Source organism: Macrosteles quadrilineatus, unplaced genomic scaffold (assembly GCF_028750875.1).
Source record: "Macrosteles quadrilineatus isolate MER2022 unplaced genomic scaffold, UCM_ALF_1.0 Scaffold_8__2_contigs__length_117827958, whole genome shotgun sequence".
Lineage (NCBI taxonomy): Eukaryota > Metazoa > Arthropoda > Insecta > Hemiptera > Cicadellidae > Macrosteles > Macrosteles quadrilineatus.
The window spans coordinates 79,317,534-79,339,461 of record NW_026542601.1 but is presented as its reverse complement, the minus strand read 5'-3'; the positions used below and the strand labels follow the sequence as shown (position 1 = coordinate 79,339,461).

General features: G+C 37.8%; 1 protein-coding gene across 1 annotated transcript in view; it reads left to right on the top strand.

The window, feature by feature from the left end:
* The window catches only part of LOC129000496 (T-box transcription factor TBX20-like), a 56,882-nt gene extending 35,501 nt beyond the window's left edge, over positions 1-21,381 (top strand). Inside the window, exons 4-6 of the mRNA XM_054427458.1 lie at positions 530-694; positions 20,742-20,818; positions 20,901-21,381. Of these exons, the coding sequence (XP_054283433.1) occupies positions 530-694; positions 20,742-20,818; positions 20,901-21,381 (723 nt within the window). The remainder of the gene's footprint in view (positions 1-529; positions 695-20,741; positions 20,819-20,900) is intronic.
* The last annotated feature ends 547 nt before the right edge of the window (positions 21,382-21,928 follow it).

The following is a 21,928-nucleotide window of genomic DNA, read 5'->3' as shown; positions in this document are numbered from 1 at the left end:
TGTTACGTTTATTACAATAAACCGGGCCTTACAATACAAAACTGATATGATCTACAACAGTTTAATATAAATAATAATTTCGTGAGATATACAACAGGAGTGTTATGTATCTTTGAATAAAAAAAATTAAAATGAATCTGTCACTCCATCGCTTAAGAAAGATTAAATTACTGAATTTATCTAACGGATACCGTTTGCGATTTCAATTTTAAGTCCCTCTAGGTTTATAGCAATATGGACAATCCCCTTTGGTTCACTCTTTCTGTGGATGATTTTTGGTATTTTTTTCCTCCTAGGACGCTAGCTTTACATCGTTGCGCTAGGCACGAACCTGGGATTGTTTTTCACATTACTTCAGGCTAGATTTAGGGGTTGTGGCATTATCACTTAAATAAAATCCAGTGGTGATTTGTCGGTATTTGAACCCGGGACCTCTTGGACCGAAGTCCTGTGCTCTAACCACTAGACCAGCTCGCTCCACACTACTTACCTCCACTACTTGTTGAACACTCTCGTCCTCTGTCCACAGCTGGTGCTCAACTCCATGCACAAGTACCAACCTCGAATCCACCTCGTCAAGAGACACGAGGGGAGTGTCACCGCTGCCATCACAGACCTGGACACTGAGGAGTTCAAGACCTTCGTCTACCCGGAGTCTGTCTTCACCGCCGTCACAGCCTACCAGAACCAGCTGGTCAGTGTCCTTTAAAAAATACATGAGTAAAGTGAAAACTATTAATTACCTTTGACTATTCGTACAACTAGACATTTCATCACCATGTCAAAGTTGTCACCAGTTTTTTCATCAAAATCATCGTAGTTGATGTGAGCCACCGACAGATTGTGCTGATATAAATTGCTGATTTATGTTAAATACATGATCTTTATAGCCAAGCCAAAATATTGGCAAGACTTATAGTGAGCTATAGCAACTATTATGACCCATCAAATATGTTAGCAACAACAAATAAGGAGACAAAAATAATTTCTTAAACTAGGGCAATCTGTGAATTGCTCACACAACTATGTTTTTTAATAAAAAAAAGCTGGTCTATATAGATGGGATGTCTACTATAGTATCCAAATCCTAATTAATATTTTCAAATATGGAAATGAAGCAGATGTGTTTAAGCAAAAAGTTGCTAACAATATATAATTATACGTTTAAGGTTATGTTTATTTTGCAGTCAATACGCACTATGCTGAAACACAGCAACACTAGCTATGTCTATTACATTTTCATTGTTGAACAGTAAAACAGCTGATTTAAATTATAAAAATATATGTTAACAACACTAGCGTACGAAGTGGGAAAATAATAGAGAACTGATTGAGAGCAAGGGAATAGCTATGTGTGTATTAAGAGCGCAAAGTACGTCATTGCCGATCGAGAACTGTAGATGGCACGAAGCTTTTAGCTTGCTTATTAGTCTATTATGAAACGAACATTTTAATTTATTAACATATTAAAAAATTAAAAATATGTTAATTTTCCTCACTTCTACACTTGCAAATGGAAGTTTTACACAGCCATTGAATATGACTCCACCTAGTAACTGTGCCGTAATTTAATTACTAGAAAGCTCGCGCAGCTCGTTTGGCAGTTTAAAAGAGTGTTTAAATCAATGTAGAAGTGAGAGAGAGCGAGAGAGAGGTATGTTAGTGTCGCCCAACGGCAGATTATAGAATACTTGATGTGAGCCTAATGGTGGCACGCATTAGCCCCAGTCGTGCAACATTACGCCACAAATAAATGTGTCGACTGATGTGGCTGGATAATTACCACTCAGTGTTGCCACCAACACGGTATTTCGGGAGTCAATAATTGACCTGGCATTCCCATATGATCAAAGGACATTGTTGATTGGTTGGGGGCTTTTACACTTTGCTTGTTGGCAACATTGCTGTCTTCAGTGTACTCTGTGGAGTACTAGTAACTTATGTGTAAACAAGGAATATATATTTATACATAATTATATAAAACATAAGTAAGTAGTAAATGAGTCTTCCTCCATACTTTTTATATACGTTAAATAGGGTATTAACTCTTGACCACCACTAATTTGGATTGAGAAGTTTTTTAAGAATTTTTTACGATAAAATGAGGATTTTGATACTATTTTTCAATGAAGCCTCCATATGATAAATATTGAGAAAAAACAGTCATGTTGTGTTCGTGAATATCACTACTATCCACACAAAATGAGCACAAATATGGCGTTAATAAATAATTTAAAAAAATGTAAAATAAAAAAAGTTGAAAAAATAATTTTTAAAACCATGAAAATACCAATTCGCTTACAACTTTGCTAACAAATAAACACATAGGTAAACTTAAAAATAATAAACATTCAAATGAAACTAACAAACAATTGGTGATTTACTGACGGTTTTAGTTCCTTTGAAAATTACAGCCACATTTCGTTCTCACTCAATTCTTACGTCTTTTGGTTTAAAAACTACATAGTAATATTTTTTGTAAATCGTCACTATCAGATCTTTGCATCTTACACAGAACTTTCCAACACAATCAGCCCTCCCCCTCAAACAACTCCTTGATCTTAAACTCCTCCCAATTCAAACATTTCTTGAAAGTTTGGAAGTGAGATCCGAGTGTTAATCCTTGCAAGTGACGTGTGACCTCCCCCTTGTGACTGTGGCGTGCTAGTCTGTACCACCAATGGTGGTCGTATATCGTGTGTCTGTCTGTCTGTCTGTCAGTGCAGCGTAGTAAATCAGTGCTACCAACACCAACACACCACAAGGTGTTACGTTGTCACTGTAATGATCACCACGTGGTGCCAACCGTCAACAGTTTTATACCGGGAAATAATCAGCTGTTAGGAGGTCCTGGGATTTGTGCATTTTTTCATATAATTTAGTAAGGTTGGACGTGCTATTAAATTTTTTTTCAGACTTATAAATGTAAACATCTATCATGGTGGAAGGAAAATACATAGTTGTGCTATTCCCGTCATATGCTGACGTCACTCAGATTGCAAACACCATTTTACCATTTAGAAAAATTATAAAAACAATAAAAATCAAATCAAAACAAATATATACTTTTATGGCAATACAATCAGCAGAATTTTGGTTTGCAATCTGGGTGACGTCAGCATTTAACGGGAATTAGCACACCTATGTATTTTCCTTCCACCATGACCATCTATTGAGTTTCTAAGCTAATTAGTTTTTTTTATATTTTGATGATTTTACCAGATCATTCATTAAATTCCTATGAAGGTGGTTCATGGTGGAATAATTTGTCTGCAATGTTCATTTTAGCTTGGTATAGACATTTTAAAACCTGTAGATAGAGTGCATACTAATTATGTAAAAAAAATACAGTTATTCAACTATCAATAAGTGTGAAATTGTTTTATCAAACAGTTTCGAACTTGTAGTTATCTTTTATCATTTTACTGAGAATTTTGCTATTTGACACAACAAAAGACAGTCTCTTGTATCCAAATTTTAATGTTTATTTATTGGTGAAATTTTCTTAAGTATAATGGAGCTCGGTTAAAACAACATTAAATCACTCCTACTGGTCATTTCTCAACTATTCTGTACTGTAATATTTCAAGTCCAAACGTAGAACTATGGATGAATGAATTACTAACATTTAAGTATATTGCAATATGATATTTGCCCATATCGGTCAAAGATTATGCCTGTGTTAAGATGAAAGCCTGTATAAATAAATGATTTTTCATTTCATTTCATTTCATTTTTCATTTCATTTAAAAAAAATACCCCCGCCGCAGCAAACCTGCATACTAAGCGAATTTCCATTCGCCTGATTGGATTTACACTAAACTGTCTCCTTAAAAATATCACATTTATTCCCTATTTAAATAACATTAGTTTGAGTACTTAGGTTTGCTGCAACAGGGAGGGTAATAATGTGTTTTTTTGTAAAATGTTAATAGTTTAGTATGAAATGAATGCATTTTCCAAATTTGATCAAAATATGTTCATAAACAAGCAAACTACAACAGTTAACTTATTCTCCATAAGAATAACATGGGTATTTTAAAATTACAGATTTTTGGAATTTTCTCCGTAACCATTAGGCGCATAGTAACGCTTTAATATACTAAATTATTTGTTTTTTTAAGCTCTACAAAATAGTTTGAAAAGAAATTGCTAAATTTTAAGTTTTTAGGGTCAAAAATGGGAAAAACCTATTTTTACCCCATAAAACCCCCCATAAACCCCTGTTCCCATAGTCCGATCATGCTGGTTCGCGAACTCGTTCGAATAAACATAGGTTTACACGTTTGTACCAAATTTCATCAAAATCGGATCATTTTTGCTCAAGTTATCGCGCTAACGGACACATATATAAATATATATATATATATATATATATATATATATATATATATATATATGAATTTGATTGGATGGTGTTTTTGGCCTCTAGGGACCTCAAAACGAAAAAATAAATCGGTCCCGGGTCCAGGTCTCACCATGAGTACTACGGTAATAGCTTATTCCCTATAGGGGAAATTCGCTAAAAAGATTGAATTTTAACTGCTTTCGTTGAAAATAATAACTGTTTGAATGTAGGTATTTTCATTGAAACCACAGAAAACATAGGTACTATTATACTAGCACCCTCCGCTATCCAACTTGTGGATTTCACCGATGTATCGAAAGTGACAGCCAACTTTGCGTTCTAGCTCTTAAAATTTAATTTTGTGACAATTATCTGTTTCATTGATAGATAAAAATATTGGATACCATGTTGAAAGGAGAAAGTTTTCTAGAAACACAAAATGAGGAAATACCTAATATATTTTCCATGTAATTTAACTAACCATCTTGTTTTTAGGGGATTTCGTTTAAAAATTAATTTCTCTCATGAGAAAAAAAAACCCAAAACATAAAATAGTAGATCATTTTTTCCTAACTTAAATATAACATAGCCCCTAACCGACATAAAAAATAAAATATATTCCTGATAGTCCGTTTCCACTTTTCAGTCCACACATTTTGACCCTTCTAGCCATTATGATTGATCGACAGGAAAAGAGTTATAATTTGAGCCCAACAAGAGTTGCAAGTACAAACAGAAGTCAGCTGAGGGGCTATAAAACAAATACAAGCCGAGGGGTAGGCGTGAAGATTATTTGTAGGGGCCCTTGTCAATTAAGGGCGGGCGTTGGTGGTCCCCATAAATCTTTGAGTGCATTCCGAACATCATCTCGCGCCCCAGGCCTCCGTAACACGACCTTTGGGAATAAAAGTTGTACTCTATGATGGATTGTGGTGTAACAGTTGGGAGAAGAAGAAGAAAATGTACAAATGCGTAGAGCACATTACTTGATCCACTATTCCTTTAATCTCTTGAAAATACAAATTAAGATTTCAGAGGTTAAAACATGCGATAAATTAATTACTTGTCAAGAAACTTCACTGTTTGGGTAAATACTCGCAACTAATTTCGATGAAACTTCGTTATATTTTATTGAAATGTTTTAAAGTTGGGGAAATCTATCTTCTATAATATTAAAACGAAACAGTGTTTTTTTATTTCACGATTCTGAATCAACCACTCGACGGATTTTCATGATTTTTGTGTTGAAAGAAAGATAATTTTGAGAACCAGGGAATGTCGAAGCCATAATTTTAGTTTAGGGTCCCAGTTTTTTAGAAATTAAGTTTTAATTTTTAAAAAGTCTAGCAGCCGACGCTAAGATTCTAAACTAGCTTTTGGTATAAAATAATTTGCTTAACATAACAGCTGTAAACATTCAGCTTTTTGTCACAAATTCAGCATTTGGATAAAAATGTAAAGACATATAGGGTTGACTTATTTATACTATGTGTAATGCCAATCATTGATACGTTCAATTCTTCTGTAAGAGGATGACAGATTAATTAAATATACATAGTAAAATACTAGGATGTTCAAATTATTTTTTAAAGCTATCTTTGTAATCTTCGATTTGTCTTAGAGCAATATAATTTGTTTTAACTAACAGCTGGTTAAATATAAACTATGGAACTATGAGGTTATTTTATTTACTCTTATTTTGTCATTGATTATAGGAAATAAGTAAGATTAGTAGAGATAATTGGACCACAGTTTAAAATAGTTTAGACCAAAATTAATTAAACCACAGTACAAATCGAGGCTCTGTACACGAGTCTTGATAAAAAAGGATAAATGCAAATTACTTTACTGCTCCACTTTTCAAGGAAAGAATAGAAAAATAACAATGTTTACATGTTTTAATTCTTCATGGTAGCTTATTGTTTACAATTAATGTTTGTCTGCTTTAACTTTGTTTGGATTAGGCCCGGATATATTGATGTCATAAACAGAAGATCAAGAATAATCAGGAATCACGATTTTAAATTACCACCACACCTCAGCCGGCTTTTATACACAGATAAATATATGGATGACATAGATTGAACACAACGTCAACATTGACCTAGGATACTGCAATTAGACAAACCATCCTTTTATGAAATCGTGTTCTTTTATGGTTACGTTTGGGGGTGCCTATATCAGCGCCCCAAACGTGAAAATATCACTTTTATTTCAACTATGAATGTATTGTAGTTTAAATTAACTAATATGGGAAATTACGATGTACATTTATTAAATGAGGGTGGGTAATTATCAAAGATAGAACTGATAACGGTATGGATAATAAACATTGACAATTACGTTATTAGCTTTACTAGCGTGTTTACTTTTTATATTCCTGCTACATGTGACCAGTTTTTTTTTCAAATGAATGTTATTTGAACCAAACAGCTGTTTCAAAACAAACTGTTATTGTTTTTACTTTTCTTTGTTTACACTTATTTATTTAGCAATTAATGCAGTGAAATAATTGATAATAAAGGATAGGTGTGACGATTAGTTTTGATGTTAGAACACCAAAGTTAAATTATGTGTACTGTGAATTTTATTGGATATTATTGTTTTATTTTAGGTCGTTTCTATTCAGAAATTGTGTATAGTAGTTGTATTGTGGTGATAATAATAATGGAAGAAGCAGGTATGCTATGGAAGGTGGAATCGTTGACTAAGTCTATACACTTCTCAATTGACTATTACTATCTCTACTGTAGGCTACTTATAATCAGTGTGCGTATATGCGAATCGACTGCAAATCTCACTTCAACGCTTTTCACATCGTAAAAATTGCAGAATTGCTGTTTTATTGTAAAATTATTGGATTTAAAATGCATATCGTGTAGGCCTATGATGGAATAAAAACATATTTGTTCACACAACATTTGTTTACAAGATGATTTTTTCACATTAAAACTGCAAGAAACTTTGTCTTTATATGTGTAAACTATAGCTGATCTGAATTGTACACGGTTTTAAATTCCCGTACGTAGGACGGGCTAACACCTCGTTATGAATATAAATAGTAAAGAGAAAAACGCACACTACCTTACTGCCCCCCCTCCCCCGCCCCCAGAAAGTCACCTTAATATTGCCTTCAGGAGCAAAATAATGGTAAACATATTTAGTAGGTAGTATTTTTGGATCAATGCTTTCGAACTATTTTAGTATGGAAAGTTTTCCATTGTCAGTTCATTCATACCGTGGTGCAAAGGGGCATTAATAAAATCTAGCAATTTCAATCTTCCAACAAATGTAGATAAAAAGTAGGGGTTTTGATCTATTTTCACACTTGGAGTGTTTATTAATGATTAATAACTTGATAGGTTTATCTTAATAGGTTCATAGTTCAAGTATTATCAGTTGCATGTATTTGGCACAGTTCAACTAGAAATACTGTGTTTTTGTGTTTAAGTAATGAAACCATCAGAAAGACGAACTTATACCAATGTACTAATTTCGTATATGCTACAGGGATTATATTATTTGTCTATAGCTACGTATAATTATGCTCTATATTATGATGGAGTCAATCTAATTATTTTGGTAAAACAAAACTCAGAAAATTATAGAATCTCGCAGAAGGGAACAGAAAAGAACAGGGTTTTTACAAACATATTAAAGAGCTTTAAAGTTTTGAACAATTTACAGACTTCTGACAATATTATTATCATTTAATTATGGCAAGACTTTTACAGATTTGTATAATGAACAATGTTTGAAGATGTTAATTTTATCATAGACATGTTTTTATCATTACACAGTAAAAACTTAATTTTCGTCTTTAAATGTCTGTTGATCTTAATCTGTTTAGTTTGCTAAAAGAAATTTCTCCATACTATATAGATTTAAAAATAATAAAAAATTTCCCCTTAAAGTTAAATCAATATCGTACTTTTGCTTACAAGATTCAAATTTTATATCAAATCTTAAAACGGGAATATAGTTTTGTTTAAATTCATACGATACGAGAGATGAGAACTAAATTAATCTTAATCGTTTTCTTCAAAAATAACATTGGACCAAATACCAATGAACTTATTCATCTTTCCTTGGTTTGCAGCTTACTCAAAACTCTGTTCATGAAAAAAATATCAAATAAATCTAACTTCAAATAAATTAAAAAATCCCTTTGAAAAGACAAATATTTACGTTACAAACTTTCAAAGGGGAGAATAGTTTTCCTATCCTCCGATACCGGTACCAAAAGAAATCTTAACCTTATTAACAAGTACAAGAAAAAAACGTGAATCCTTTAACCCTCTGAATTTACTGGATTCCCCAATATGTTGTGTCTCAACAATCAAACAGCTGACTAGCAGCCCCCGCAACAATGACCGTGTCATGTGATCTAGTCACTTGGTAGACGGACCGAAGATCCCAGGGTTAAAATTGACCTGAGAATTGTTTACCTGTTTTGGCGAGGCTTGACCGAAGATCCCAGCACCATGAGGGGTCGAGCGGGGACCTTCAGTCAAGCCTCGCTCTTGGGATCTTCATAGAGTTTGATGAGGGTTGACAAGGGGCACCGATAACACCTCACACCATGGGTCACTTAAATTTTGCAGTAATTTAAAATAAAATATTAAGTAATAGTTGGGGGCCATGGGAAGGCCAGCAGTCAGTTTATTTATATGACTTGAAGTAATATGCCAACAATTACAAACAAAAATATGTTACTTTGACAGATCACTCATTGATTATGAACATATTATGCAATTATTTGTTTTATAGGTCTTAGCTTAGTATTATTAGTAGCGGCGAATATGAAGGAAATCCTCGTAGCCTTTTTCGCGATAATTGTGCAACCAACCAATCACGCAAATATTGATCATAAAAGAGTAGAGGATTATTTCCTTATGTGGGTAATCCATAGATGAAACATACTCCCTTAGTAGATTTCTCAACCTTATGGAACAGCTGAAGCCAATTTTATACTTCTGTTCGGTGCGAATGTGTGTTATTTGCCATCACTGTATACCTGGCTGAGTGAGTCATCAGCCCCAACTCTAGTCCATCGGTCATCACCCCTCGAGGCCTGAGCCTTCATAACTCCGAGTATTTCATAAATGCAGTCACCAAAGTAGAGTTAAGACCCCAGAATGTTTTGTTTGAATCAGTAATGAATTAAAAATAAGATTGTCTTTAAAAACTGCTTTAATGAAATCTTAAATAAATATTACGTGAATACAGGGTGAACAACTTAATCACCATTGCTATCTAAGACACTATTAGATTTAGGGAAAACATCAAAGGGAACTTCAACTATTTTCTTGTGACATACAAAAGTATGAATTCCACTTTTAAAAAATCGCCAGTATTTTCCAATATGGAGGTTAACTTTAAAATTACTTATTAGACAACTTGTAACCTATTTTATGATGATTTTAGAATGTAAATGCAATTTTCAATTTTAAGACTAATTTATTGCATTTCTTCTCAAAGCTTACTCGTTCAGGAGCTATCATGCAGAATGTTCCAAAAAGCCACTTTTCCCAAAATGCAACACATTGTAACTCCTAAATGTAGCTTTATAGACGAAATTCAACTAATGAAAACGTTTTTAAAATTACAGTCTAAACTCGTCATAAAATACAAGGTGTTCCATAAGAAATTTGTAAGTTACCTGCCATATTGAAAATATCAGCCATTAAAAAAAGAAATTCATATTCTTGTATGTTGTAAGATAAAAGTTGGATTTTCCCATATAATGTTTTTTGCCCTGTATATTCGCAGAATATTAAACACTGAAACTGTGGTTATTAAGGTAATATTTCAAGTATTTTAATGAAATTTAACCTTATAGATGCATCATGTACTGTGCCAAATGTCATTTCTATATTATCTATTGTGATAACTAATCTTAGGCCCTATAAGGAATATTCAAATAGTTTAAAATACCTTGACATAGGTAGGCCTATTCTGTTTAACTTGCGATTATGTGAACTTTTTTGCGTCTTTTTTAGCCGAACAAGATGGTAAAATTAATTTTCACAATTCATAGTTGTAACTGGAGTTAGCCTATAACCATTAATTTAATATACAAACAAATATAAGTACAACTATATGGTTGTGACATATAGGAACGGTCAAGGCAGGAATTCCGGGAACTGGCCCTACTGGTGGAAAAGGACACTGGTGGCAAATAGTAGGACACCGTTCGGTGCACTGTAGATGTCGTGTTTGTTTACAATATTCATTTCTTGTTGTTTGAGTCATTTGAACCCCCGTTTAACCAAATAAAACTATATAATCATAAATAATAACCAATCCTCTACTTATATAATCAAACAGTAAAGCACAAATCATCAAATTAACTTTAAAATAATGGAAACAAAATTTCGTCGACACTAGCCACCAGTGTCACCGGACATGTACGAGACACGAAAAACTACTTTCAAAATTTACAATGGAATGGGAAGTCTACTTGTTTTGGTTAGTCTATGGTAGTTCACTGTTTTTTGTAATTATGATAGACTAGCAGAGTACCCGTCCTTCGTACGGGGTTGGCATATAAGTTTAAATTGCTTATTGCAGTTAAACTCAAGCTTTGCGTTTGCAATGGGGGAGGACAAAGTTTGATAAAAATTGCTTCTAAAAATTGACGGTATACTATGGTATTACACATTTACCATAGCCATAATGTTCTACCTCTTCACCTAAACAATAAAGAAAAATAAAATATTACAATTTTAAAAAATCACAAATTATTCATGACATAATCATAACTGTAAACAATCCTACTTTGACAGTTGTCATTGCGTATCACAGTTGTTTGTTGCTGCTTAGTTCAAATTAGCTGTTTACATAAATGCAAAAAAATATATAGTGCTGCACCCTGTTGGTAAATCTTATAACTTTTTAATGCTTTTGTATATCATAGAACCAACTTTTTTAGTTGAAACAGCTGACTAAATTCTTTAATTCCCTTTAAATATGAATACTCATAAGATTAACATGGGGAACTACAGAGCCACTGGGGCGGAGCCCGAAGGGATTTTTGAGATAAGAATATGCCTATATGTTAATCGGGAATGTGAGCTATCATCATGCCAAATTCCAGCCCAATCCATCCACTGGTTTATTCGTGATTGAACTTCAAACACACAAACAAACGAACAAACAAACACACAAACTTTCACATTTATAATATAAGTAAGATAAGATTTCACCTATATATTTTCTTATATTAAAAAATATATCATACTAATATCCTAAATGTGACATTTTGGATGTATGTATGGATGAATGTTTCGTCACCCAAACACGACCGAACCTATTAAGGTATACAATATTTCACTATAGCCTCACGCGTAAAATGTTCTCTTGCCCCAAAATAAAGCTTTTGAGACGAGTATTGAACGATAAGTTTTATCACGATGTAAATAACAACCCTAAACTTTAACAAAATTATCTGATCTTTCACAGTCTAGTAAATTTCAATAAGTAAACACAACACGGTTTTACAAATAAAGTAGGAAGTTTGAACAAAGAATTTCAAAAGCAAATAAAGACCAATAACTACAAATAAATAGGGCTCCTGTTGAACAAAACGGAAACTTCCATTGTTTATGGCAGGACAATTTAAATCCAGTTTGCACATCTGCAAACCTAGACGCGCGTTTCAGTGTATAATAGTGGTGGTAAAGAGAAAGCCTTACTTTTTTCAGTTGTCACTTAGCGTATTAATAATATAGCTAGATTTGTCGATATAGGCTTAACGGTTCACTAAGGATTTTATTAAAAATCAAAATACACATTCCAGGATATAATGTTATTATATTAGCCCCAGTTACTATTTCTATGACATAATTTTAAACTCTTAAGACGGATGTGAACAGAAAATGTATTTGCATAATAACTGTATAACATGTAATTAATATTAAATATTACATTTACTGAATAAGCGTTTGTTACGTTATAAATAGTTTACAAGTATAACGAAAACCCAAAGACTGATTTTCATGGGAAAAACACATGCTGGGAAGAAAATTATATGTAATTTCAACTAAATATATTGAAAAACGAATTGTGTTAATTTTTTTCAGTTTTAATTTGGTGCGGTTATGCTTTTGCAGTTGTATAAAGTTATACGCTATATAAATTTAATCATAGTCTGGGTGCTAAAAAATGACACATAGCCTGTTATTTTGTTGTCTGTTTAAAACAAACTTGTTAGTTTAGTTTAATAATTATGGTTTAAGACTAGCAGGAAAACAAAGTTTTAGTCTAAGATTTGCAATACAAATCATATATCACGGATGTGAGCTTGGAACTAATTATGAAGGAGGATATAGACAGATAGTCATAGCTAGTCCCAGCGGTTCTCCACCCCTGGCGGCAGGTAGAGGCGGAGGCCCGAGTCCCGAGTGCTGTATACCTGTTTTTCGAGGCTTGACTGAAGATCCCAGGACTAATGAGGGCTAGGGAGGGGATCCTGAGTCAAGCATCGCCAAAATATTTTACGATCGACCCTTGATTGGGCTACCCTGGGATCTTCAGTCCTACAATCCTAGTCACTTACCTCACAGGTCCTCGGGGATGAACAGCTGATGTAGAAGGGTTGTATCTGTTGCGTGTACAGACAGACAGCGAAGGGATGGTCTACGCTCGTCCTCTGGGGAAATTAGTCTTGATTTGAATCTCGTTCCGTTTACAACTTCGAAATCGTTTAGCTCCAACACTCACGCGAGAGTTGAATCCGATTGAGAATTAAAGGTTCTGTTATCTAAGTGTGCAATTCAGAGGTGGAGAAAACTGCAAGGTGGTATTTTGTAATTGGTCTAAATTTATTTGAATTTTAAAACCATGACTATTGTGCTTAAAATGTTCAATTTGACGTACAAAAACTATGAGTAAAAAATATAGTATATATTTTCGCTTGTAGAGATTCTTGTGTAATCCAATACAATTTAAATCGTAGTATATTTTCCATTTTTTTTATTTTTTTATTTTTAGTAGTTCAAACACTTACCGTATGAATTTGTGTCGACGATTTTCACTTTACATCTCGTTGGTATGAAAACATTCTCACATTATGTACAAAAGCTTCAAATATATACAGTATTAACACTTTTTTTGCTCATTTAAACTGGATAAATTTTTAACCAAAAATGTGTTTCTGCACTAGTTCTCATTTCTCTTTTTTTCGTACAGTATCCATATATCTCCTATTTTCCACACCTTCATCATAATTAATCTATTAAATTTTAACCACCATAAATTGCTTATTTTCAATATTTTGTGAATTGCTTGATGCCAAATGTTCCAAATAAAAAGGTTGACAGCCATATTGAAGCTATAACTGCTTGAAACCCCAACGCTTTGTAGTGATGATATCTTTGTCATCTTGATATCTTCGCCTTGGAGTTGTGTAGCTTTGGAATGTTGCCCACCTTGTGATTCTGCCAACATGACGGCTGAAAACACCAATTAACGAGTTAAACGCAGACTGTGAAATAATTATGAAGCATTAAATATATAGTGCTAATTTTAGATGGATTTTTTTTAGAAACGACATTTTAAGGAGAAAAAAATGTATTGATTTAGTTTTCCTTGCCCCCATAAAATAATGTGAGGATCTTTTAAAGGGTTTCAATTTACATATATTAACTAATTCATATACATTTTGGGCAAGAGACACAAATATGAGTCAATAATTTGTACAGAATATATAATATTGACAAGTTCAATAGCATGCAAAGTAATTGATTCACAAGGAGGAATTACAATTATATTCAGTGCCATACTTTGCGACGATGCTTTCTGCACTGAAAAAAATAAATATTAGTAAGTGCAGTCGCAGCAGTTGCAACCGTTTGCCGGGGATAGCTCAGCCTACAATGGCCGGGTAAAGTTCCAGGGTCTGCGACAAGGTCAGGGAAACCACTATGCCAAAAGCCGGGTCTAACCGGTATAGGACTGGCTCATACACGGGCACTGTGAACAAGTCAAAAACAAGTCACCAAAACAAACGTGCAATAATCACTACCAGGCCTACGCCGATTCTCCACACTCCTAGGGGGTCGTTGCTGACTACGCAACTCGGGCTTCGTCCTAACTATCCAATAGTTAAGCCCAGAGTGCCTAAAACACGGTGAGTTACACGACGACTTGCCAATAAAAACCACAACGCGTGTTATCACCAGGCGGGGTCTACTAGGCCACTATAATCCAATACACAACTCTAATGCCCAAGCTAAGAATCAAACAGTTCACTCAATAATCGTACCACATAATAATATACAAGTACACTATACGTAGAGTGACTACACCACTAGTAGCTGGTCTCAATAAATACCAAGCCAAACTAAATGGCAATTGCACTATTAAAATATTGAGCTACTTAGTAGCAGATAAATAAATATTAACTACGTTCCAAACACTAGATAAATATATTATCTGGTAGCCGGTACTCCGCTATCCAAGCTACCAAGCTAACGTGTTGGATTACTAAGCAAGCTGTTCAGGTTAAATTAAAATAATTAAATGATTAATCAATACCAACCCTACTGCTACTACCACTACTGCTACTATATCAACGTTATATTGCTTAGCCGGGCTTCTGTTAATAGGCTAATAATGTTAGCTAGAGATATAAAGTCAATGCAACTAGCCTACTGGCCACGTGTTTCCAACTACGCACGCTAAATCGTGCAGCCTAGGTTTGTCGGGCCTCAGAGTTATTAGTAATATAACTAACTCCTGGTACAACGCAAAATAATAACTACTACAGTCAATTAAATTATATTATTTGCGCTCTGGCACCTGCCCAGAACCGTCAGGAATATACTTTAATATTATTCCTGACTAATAAATAAATCCTAACTATCGTCAGGCTTTGACTAGCATGGTTACAACTCTAACTCTCTAACTCTCTTAAACCAAAATATAATAAAACGTCGTCCACTCACCACAAGTGGGTCACTGACTCACTACCCAACTTGAATGCCGACACTCACTCCTTGAGCACCAATATCACACGACACCGTACACTTCTCTGTACCACCCACGTACGTCGGCCGTCTCCACTGGACACCAACACTGCCTTCTTCACTGTACGGGATCCACCACTCTAATGTCCATCCTAGGCTATCCTGAACATCTAGGATATCCCAGGCTTATCGGCACTGATAAGCCGGGTCAAAGGGCGCTCGCTAGCTTCGCCGCCGCCGCTAGCTCACCTCAACAATCGGTGCGCGGCCAAATAGCAAAAATATACCCCCCTAGGGAAAATAGCTCGTTACACCCCCCACTTACATCGGGATGAAAAAAAAAGAAAACGGCCAAAAGAAAAAAAAATCTTTGAACTACGGCCAAAACAAAATACTCCAACCTCTAACCCAATGGTGAATCCTACACCACAGGTCTCAAACTTAAAACAAATAAAAAATCTTCTACTTGCCACTACCAGCCAACAAGGTGCTGACTGATTTAGCATCAGGAACCAGACGGGGATTTCCATTGCAAAGGGCCTTCGGGGTCTTTGTCACCAATTTTGACCCTGTCTATGCGGCCACCTTGGCCAGAACAGTCATCACCCACGCCCATTCTTACTACCTCTGTCACGACCGTCACAAGTCCGAGATGTCGTATGACATCCATACCCAAAATCATATCCGTGGTAAGAGTGGGAACGTACAAGGCGTCTCCAACCCACCGTCTTCCCGCAGCCTCCCCTGCCAATCTGAACGAATACTCGGCCATAGACCGCGACCCATCTGCCATCCTTAGAGGAGAGGGTTTCTTAAAAGGTTCTACCCCCTGGCGTTGCAGATGATCGGCCACTTTTCGCCCAACCAGGTTAACTACGGACCCAGTGTCCAATAACGCCTTAAAAACGCTGCCCATCAGCACAACTTCAACAAAGGGCCTTGTCTCCGAACCCAGCCGGTTCTCGTCTACCCCACCAACCAGGCTGTTTAGTTTTCCGAGCCACTCGGACCACTCTTCTGAGGTCGTTCGTTTTGGGTGGCCTTGCCCAGTTGACCTCCTGATGTCTGGGCTGGCCTGCCGTTTCCCGCCCGACATCCACACTGACTCACCGTCAAACCAGGTTCGCCACACCCATAACAGGAGACGGTCCTTGGTTTACCACATTCTCGGGCAAAGTGACCAATCTCCTGGCACCTAAAACATTTCACCGTCCCCTTTGGACCCTCAGGCGCTCTAGCTGCTGTCACGGTCCGTTGACCGTGGACCCGATTCGACTTCAAAGCTACCCGCCCACGCGACTCAGCTTCCGGAGATGGTCTCTCGAAACTCCGCTTCTCGACGGCGGCAGTTTCGGCGCGCTTCTCCACCTTCTTTTTGGGTGTGTAGGCGGTTTCCAAAACCAGCGCTACGTTCGGAGGAGGAGGAGGTCTAAAGGCCGCCTTCTCTCGCAGATAGGCCTCGTAGTCTTCGGCCAACTCAACCACCTCGGCCAGATTGCGGAAGTCCCGCCGTCGCACCATGAGTTTGTACTCAGGTCGCATGTTGTTGTAGATCAAGTCCAACCTACTATGCTCCGACAACGTACCACTACGCCTAAGCAAGGTACTTATGGCCACGACATAATCTCGGAAGTGTTCGCCTTCACCCTGTGTCCTTTTCCGGATCTCCTCATCCAAGTTCCTCCAATATCCTGGTGGGAAGAACTGGACCTCAAATTGATGCCGGAAAGCTTCAAAAGAATACAGGAGCTCCTTGCAGTTCCTATACCAAAGAAGTGCTGAACCTTGCAGCAGCTCCGGTAGCGCTCTGAGCAGGTCCTCCGACGATATAGAGTACGAGACCATCAGCTCTTCAAGACGCTCCAGGAATGACACAGGGTCTCTACGTCCATCAAACTTCAAACCCCACTTTCGGACCATGTCACATATCTTGGAGCAATTCTTCGGCTCCACCCTGCTGGCCTCACTCGAGAGCATACCCGATCCACGTGGCACCTCCACACTAGAAGGACGGACTGGTCTCTCCGAATGATCGTTAGGTCGCTGCCATCCCTCGGGTCTACTTGGTAACCCAAAGGTAGACAGCTGATCAGCCACAACAGGGGACGCAGGGTTGGCGGGTCTTTCGAACCCATAGCCGACCTCATTACTCGGCGAGCCTCTCGCCTGTCGCACCACCGATGCCAGATGTTCTCTAAGAGTCCGGGTATCGGTCTCCGAAGACAACCCAAGGATCTCTTTAATCGCCTCTAACTCCCTGCTAAGCTCCCCTATCTCTATTTGGCCCGAATCAGTACTACCCAGTACCTGAGGTACGGTTCTCGGGGGGTCAGGAAGTCCCACAGTTGTAGTAGCCGGCGGTACATATGCCGGTGCAGCAGCCCCAGCCGTACACAGCCTATCATCGCTGTACCGACGGGCATTCCGCTGCTTCCAAAACGACGAGAATCTCTGCCGTAATTCCGCAGAAGTTCCAGTGGTCACCAAACCATACTGGTCCATCGTCCTCATGAGCTCCCCTTTCGAGAGGTCATATATCCAACCCACGCGACCGTCCCGGGGCTGCGACCCCAAGGACATAGTCGCTGGCGCGGAATAGGTCAGAGACGTTGTCACCGTCGTACCCACGACCGATGAAATAGTCGGCCAAACAGGCGAAGACGCAGGCCACAATGACGACGTCGTCATCACCGACAGTTCGGAGCTAACCCCAGAACTAGTTGTAACAATAGCAGACGTAATAGGCGTACCGCCCAGCACAGACGTCGTACTCGTAGTGACAACCATATTTAAAATCCAAATACCACGACTAATCCGCAAAAATAAGAGCGAAACCAATTAAAATATATTTAACACCGTTATAATAAATCAAACCAATTATAGGTGTGAAAGTCAAACCACAAATACACAATAAGGGTTCTCACTCAAATAATATTCAATGATAAAGCTCAATTAATTAGCAAAATTAAAATTACTAACTAATATCTATGTATACAACCACTAAATAAATTAGGGTTCACAACACACCACGCTGTAACAGAAAACAGGTTAGGCCTACCCAACCGACTATAAAATCACAGCAGGTCTGCCTAAAACTCTGCTCAACAGCTCAGGTCCGCAGCCAATCTGCATAAGTCCGCAGCAAATAAAATTTTTTGTTCGGGCGCCGTTAATACGTCAGCAACTCAGCACCACTGCCAACCTCAGTCCCTGTTCGCAGGCGCCATCTTGCGACGATGCTTTCTGCACTGAAAAAAATAAATATTAGTAAGTGCAGTCGCAGCAGTTGCAACCGTTTGCCGGGGATAGCTCAGCCTACAATGGCCGGGTAAAGTTCCAGGGTCTGCGACAAGGTCAGGGAAACCACTATGCCAAAAGCCGGGTCTAACCGGTATAGGACTGGCTCATACACGGGCACTGTGAACAAGTCAAAAACAAGTCACCAAAACAAACGTGCAATAATCACTACCAGGCCTACGCCGATTCTCCACACTCCTAGGGGGTCGTTGCTGACTACGCAACTCGGGCTTCGTCCTAACTATCCAATAGTTAAGCCCAGAGTGCCTAAAACACGGTGAGTTACACGACGACTTGCCAATAAAAACCACAACGCGTGTTATCACCAGGCGGGGTCTACTAGGCCACTATAATCCAATACACAACTCTAATGCCCAAGCTAAGAATCAAACAGTTCACTCAATAATCGTACCACATAATAATATACAAGTACACTATACGTAGAGTGACTACACCACTAGTAGCTGGTCTCAATAAATACCAAGCCAAACTAAATGGCAATTGCACTATTAAAATATTGAGCTACTTAGTAGCAGATAAATAAATATTAACTACGTTCCAAACACTAGATAAATATATTATCTGGTAGCCGGTACTCCGCTATCCAAGCTACCAAGCTAACGTGTTGGATTACTAAGCAAGCTGTTCAGGTTAAATTAAAATAATTAAATGATTAATCAATACCAACCCTACTGCTACTACCACTACTGCTACTATATCAACGTTATATTGCTTAGCCGGGCTTCTGTTAATAGGCTAATAATGTTAGCTAGAGATATAAAGTCAATGCAACTAGCCTACTGGCCACGTGTTTCCAACTACGCACGCTAAATCGTGCAGCCTAGGTTTGTCGGGCCTCAGAGTTATTAGTAATATAACTAACTCCTGGTACAACGCAAAATAATAACTACTACAGTCAATTAAATTATATTATTTGCGCTCTGGCACCTGCCCAGAACCGTCAGGAATATACTTTAATATTATTCCTGACTAATAAATAAATCCTAACTATCGTCAGGCTTTGACTAGCATGGTTACAACTCTAACTCTCTAACTCTCTTAAACCAAAATATAATAAAACGTCGTCCACTCACCACAAGTGGGTCACTGACTCACTACCCAACTTGAATGCCGACACTCACTCCTTGAGCACCAATATCACACGACACCGTACACTTCTCTGTACCACCCACGTACGTCGGCCGTCTCCACTGGACACCAACACTGCCTTCTTCACTGTACGGGATCCACCACTCTAATGTCCATCCTAGGCTATCCTGAACATCTAGGATATCCCAGGCTTATCGGCACTGATAAGCCGGGTCAAAGGGCGCTCGCTAGCTTCGCCGCCGCCGCTAGCTCACCTCAACAATCGGTGCGCGGCCAAATAGCAAAAATATACCCCCCTAGGGAAAATAGCTCGTTACAACTTTTAACAGTTACATGAAAAAAAACATAAAACCATATGACTAACTTTCCATTGTTAATGTTAAAATCCCATTCATAGAATTTAGAAGCCGTTACATCCTCGACGCATTTATGCCGTTACATTAACATAAAACATCGCGAAAGACACGAACTTGCACACATTTATTTTCACTTACAGCAGTGTCTGGCAAAGATAATAATTAAGTATGTAAATATACTTGATATCACCGACAATGTGTAGTAGGCCGCACGCATACATGGGACAGTGTATAGTGTGTAAGCTATCTCCATGCAATCTTGCAAGAGACATGCAACTTGTTTAATTGTTTTGACAATTATCTTACAGAGCTATAAATGTCTCTTGGCTAATGAACTTGGATATTTTTACACTAGTTGCTAAGTGAGGTTGGAAAACAAGCGGAAAGATTGTGCTATTTGAGGTACCTATTGGCGTAGTATATAAATCATTTCTCTATTAGCAGTAGAGTGGAAATTATAGTGCATTGTTTTTAACCATTAGAAATCATCACTGTAAAATAGTAATCTGGTTTTACAGTGTTACAATGTTTTCGTATTCTTATGATATATTTAGGATGTGCAACAAATACGAAAACGTTGTGGGCATTACAAAATTGCATGAAAATAGTAGTAGGAAAAAATTAAATTTCTCTGTTTTATTTTGTACTTTCGTGTTTCAGATCACCAAGCTGAAGATCGACAGCAACCCGTTCGCCAAAGGGTTCAGGGACTCTTCGCGTCTCACGGACTTTGAAAGGTAATCACTACTCCCAGTCAGTCCAGTCTGTATCCCTCTGTTGTCACTACATGCTATAGTCTGATACCAGTCTGTATTGCAGAGAGACGATGGAGACGATGCTGAACGAGCAGCACTTCCTGAGGTCGCCTCTACTAGACAACGCCAACCTCACTCTGGAGGAACGCGCGATGTTCGCCGCGAGGTTCCAGCTGTCTCTACGGGCGGCGGCGGAGGCGGCGGGGGCGGTAGGAGCCGTGGGGGCGGCACCTTATCTATCACCTATGTACATGTACGGCGCCGGCAGCAGTCAGAACCCTCTGTGGAGCCAATGGGCGTGTCTAGGTCCTACACTGCTGGCGCAGCAACAACTCGCTGCTGCCAACCCGGCGCTGCTGAGGCCGCTGTATCCTCGGCTGGCTACCAACAGGTTCGCACCCTACACGGTCCCTCAGCACACCAAGCCGTCCCCAGGGTCTTCGCCCTCGCCGGACAGTGGTAGAGAGGACGCGAGTCCTAGGCATAGTCCGGCGCAACCGTCGCCGTCGTCACCCTTCGCGTCGGCTTCCCCTAGCAGTCCGTGAACAGAGAGAGTAGGGTGAGTGTGGAGTGTGGGTCGCTAAACAATACACTTCATAGAGAAACAATCAACTTTACAATTAGACAATACACATTGAGATTAGGAAATTTACTACAACTTATGTCTTGGATGCTACAGTAACATGTTTGTACTCGATATTGATTGGGACACAAGATATATACTACAATTTCAACATTATCTACCTCACAAAATAGGTTCAAATTTTAAGTGTTATGGAGGAAATCTTTTTAATGTATTTGGGATTCGAGGAGAACAATCAATAGATACTAGGACAAATTTAAATTTGTTGAAAATCAGTTGAGTGGAACGCTATGCTTTAGACTGTCATTTGATGCACCATTCATTGTGCTATGATTCATATTAACATGAAATACGATTATTTTTTAATGAGATTTACACAATAACGAATATAGGATCTAGACAGGAGGATACTCAACTACAATTCTTAAATTGTACATTTTTAAATTAAATATGAACAGTTATATCTAGCAAACATACTATGCATCCATCAAAATTATGTAAGTACACCT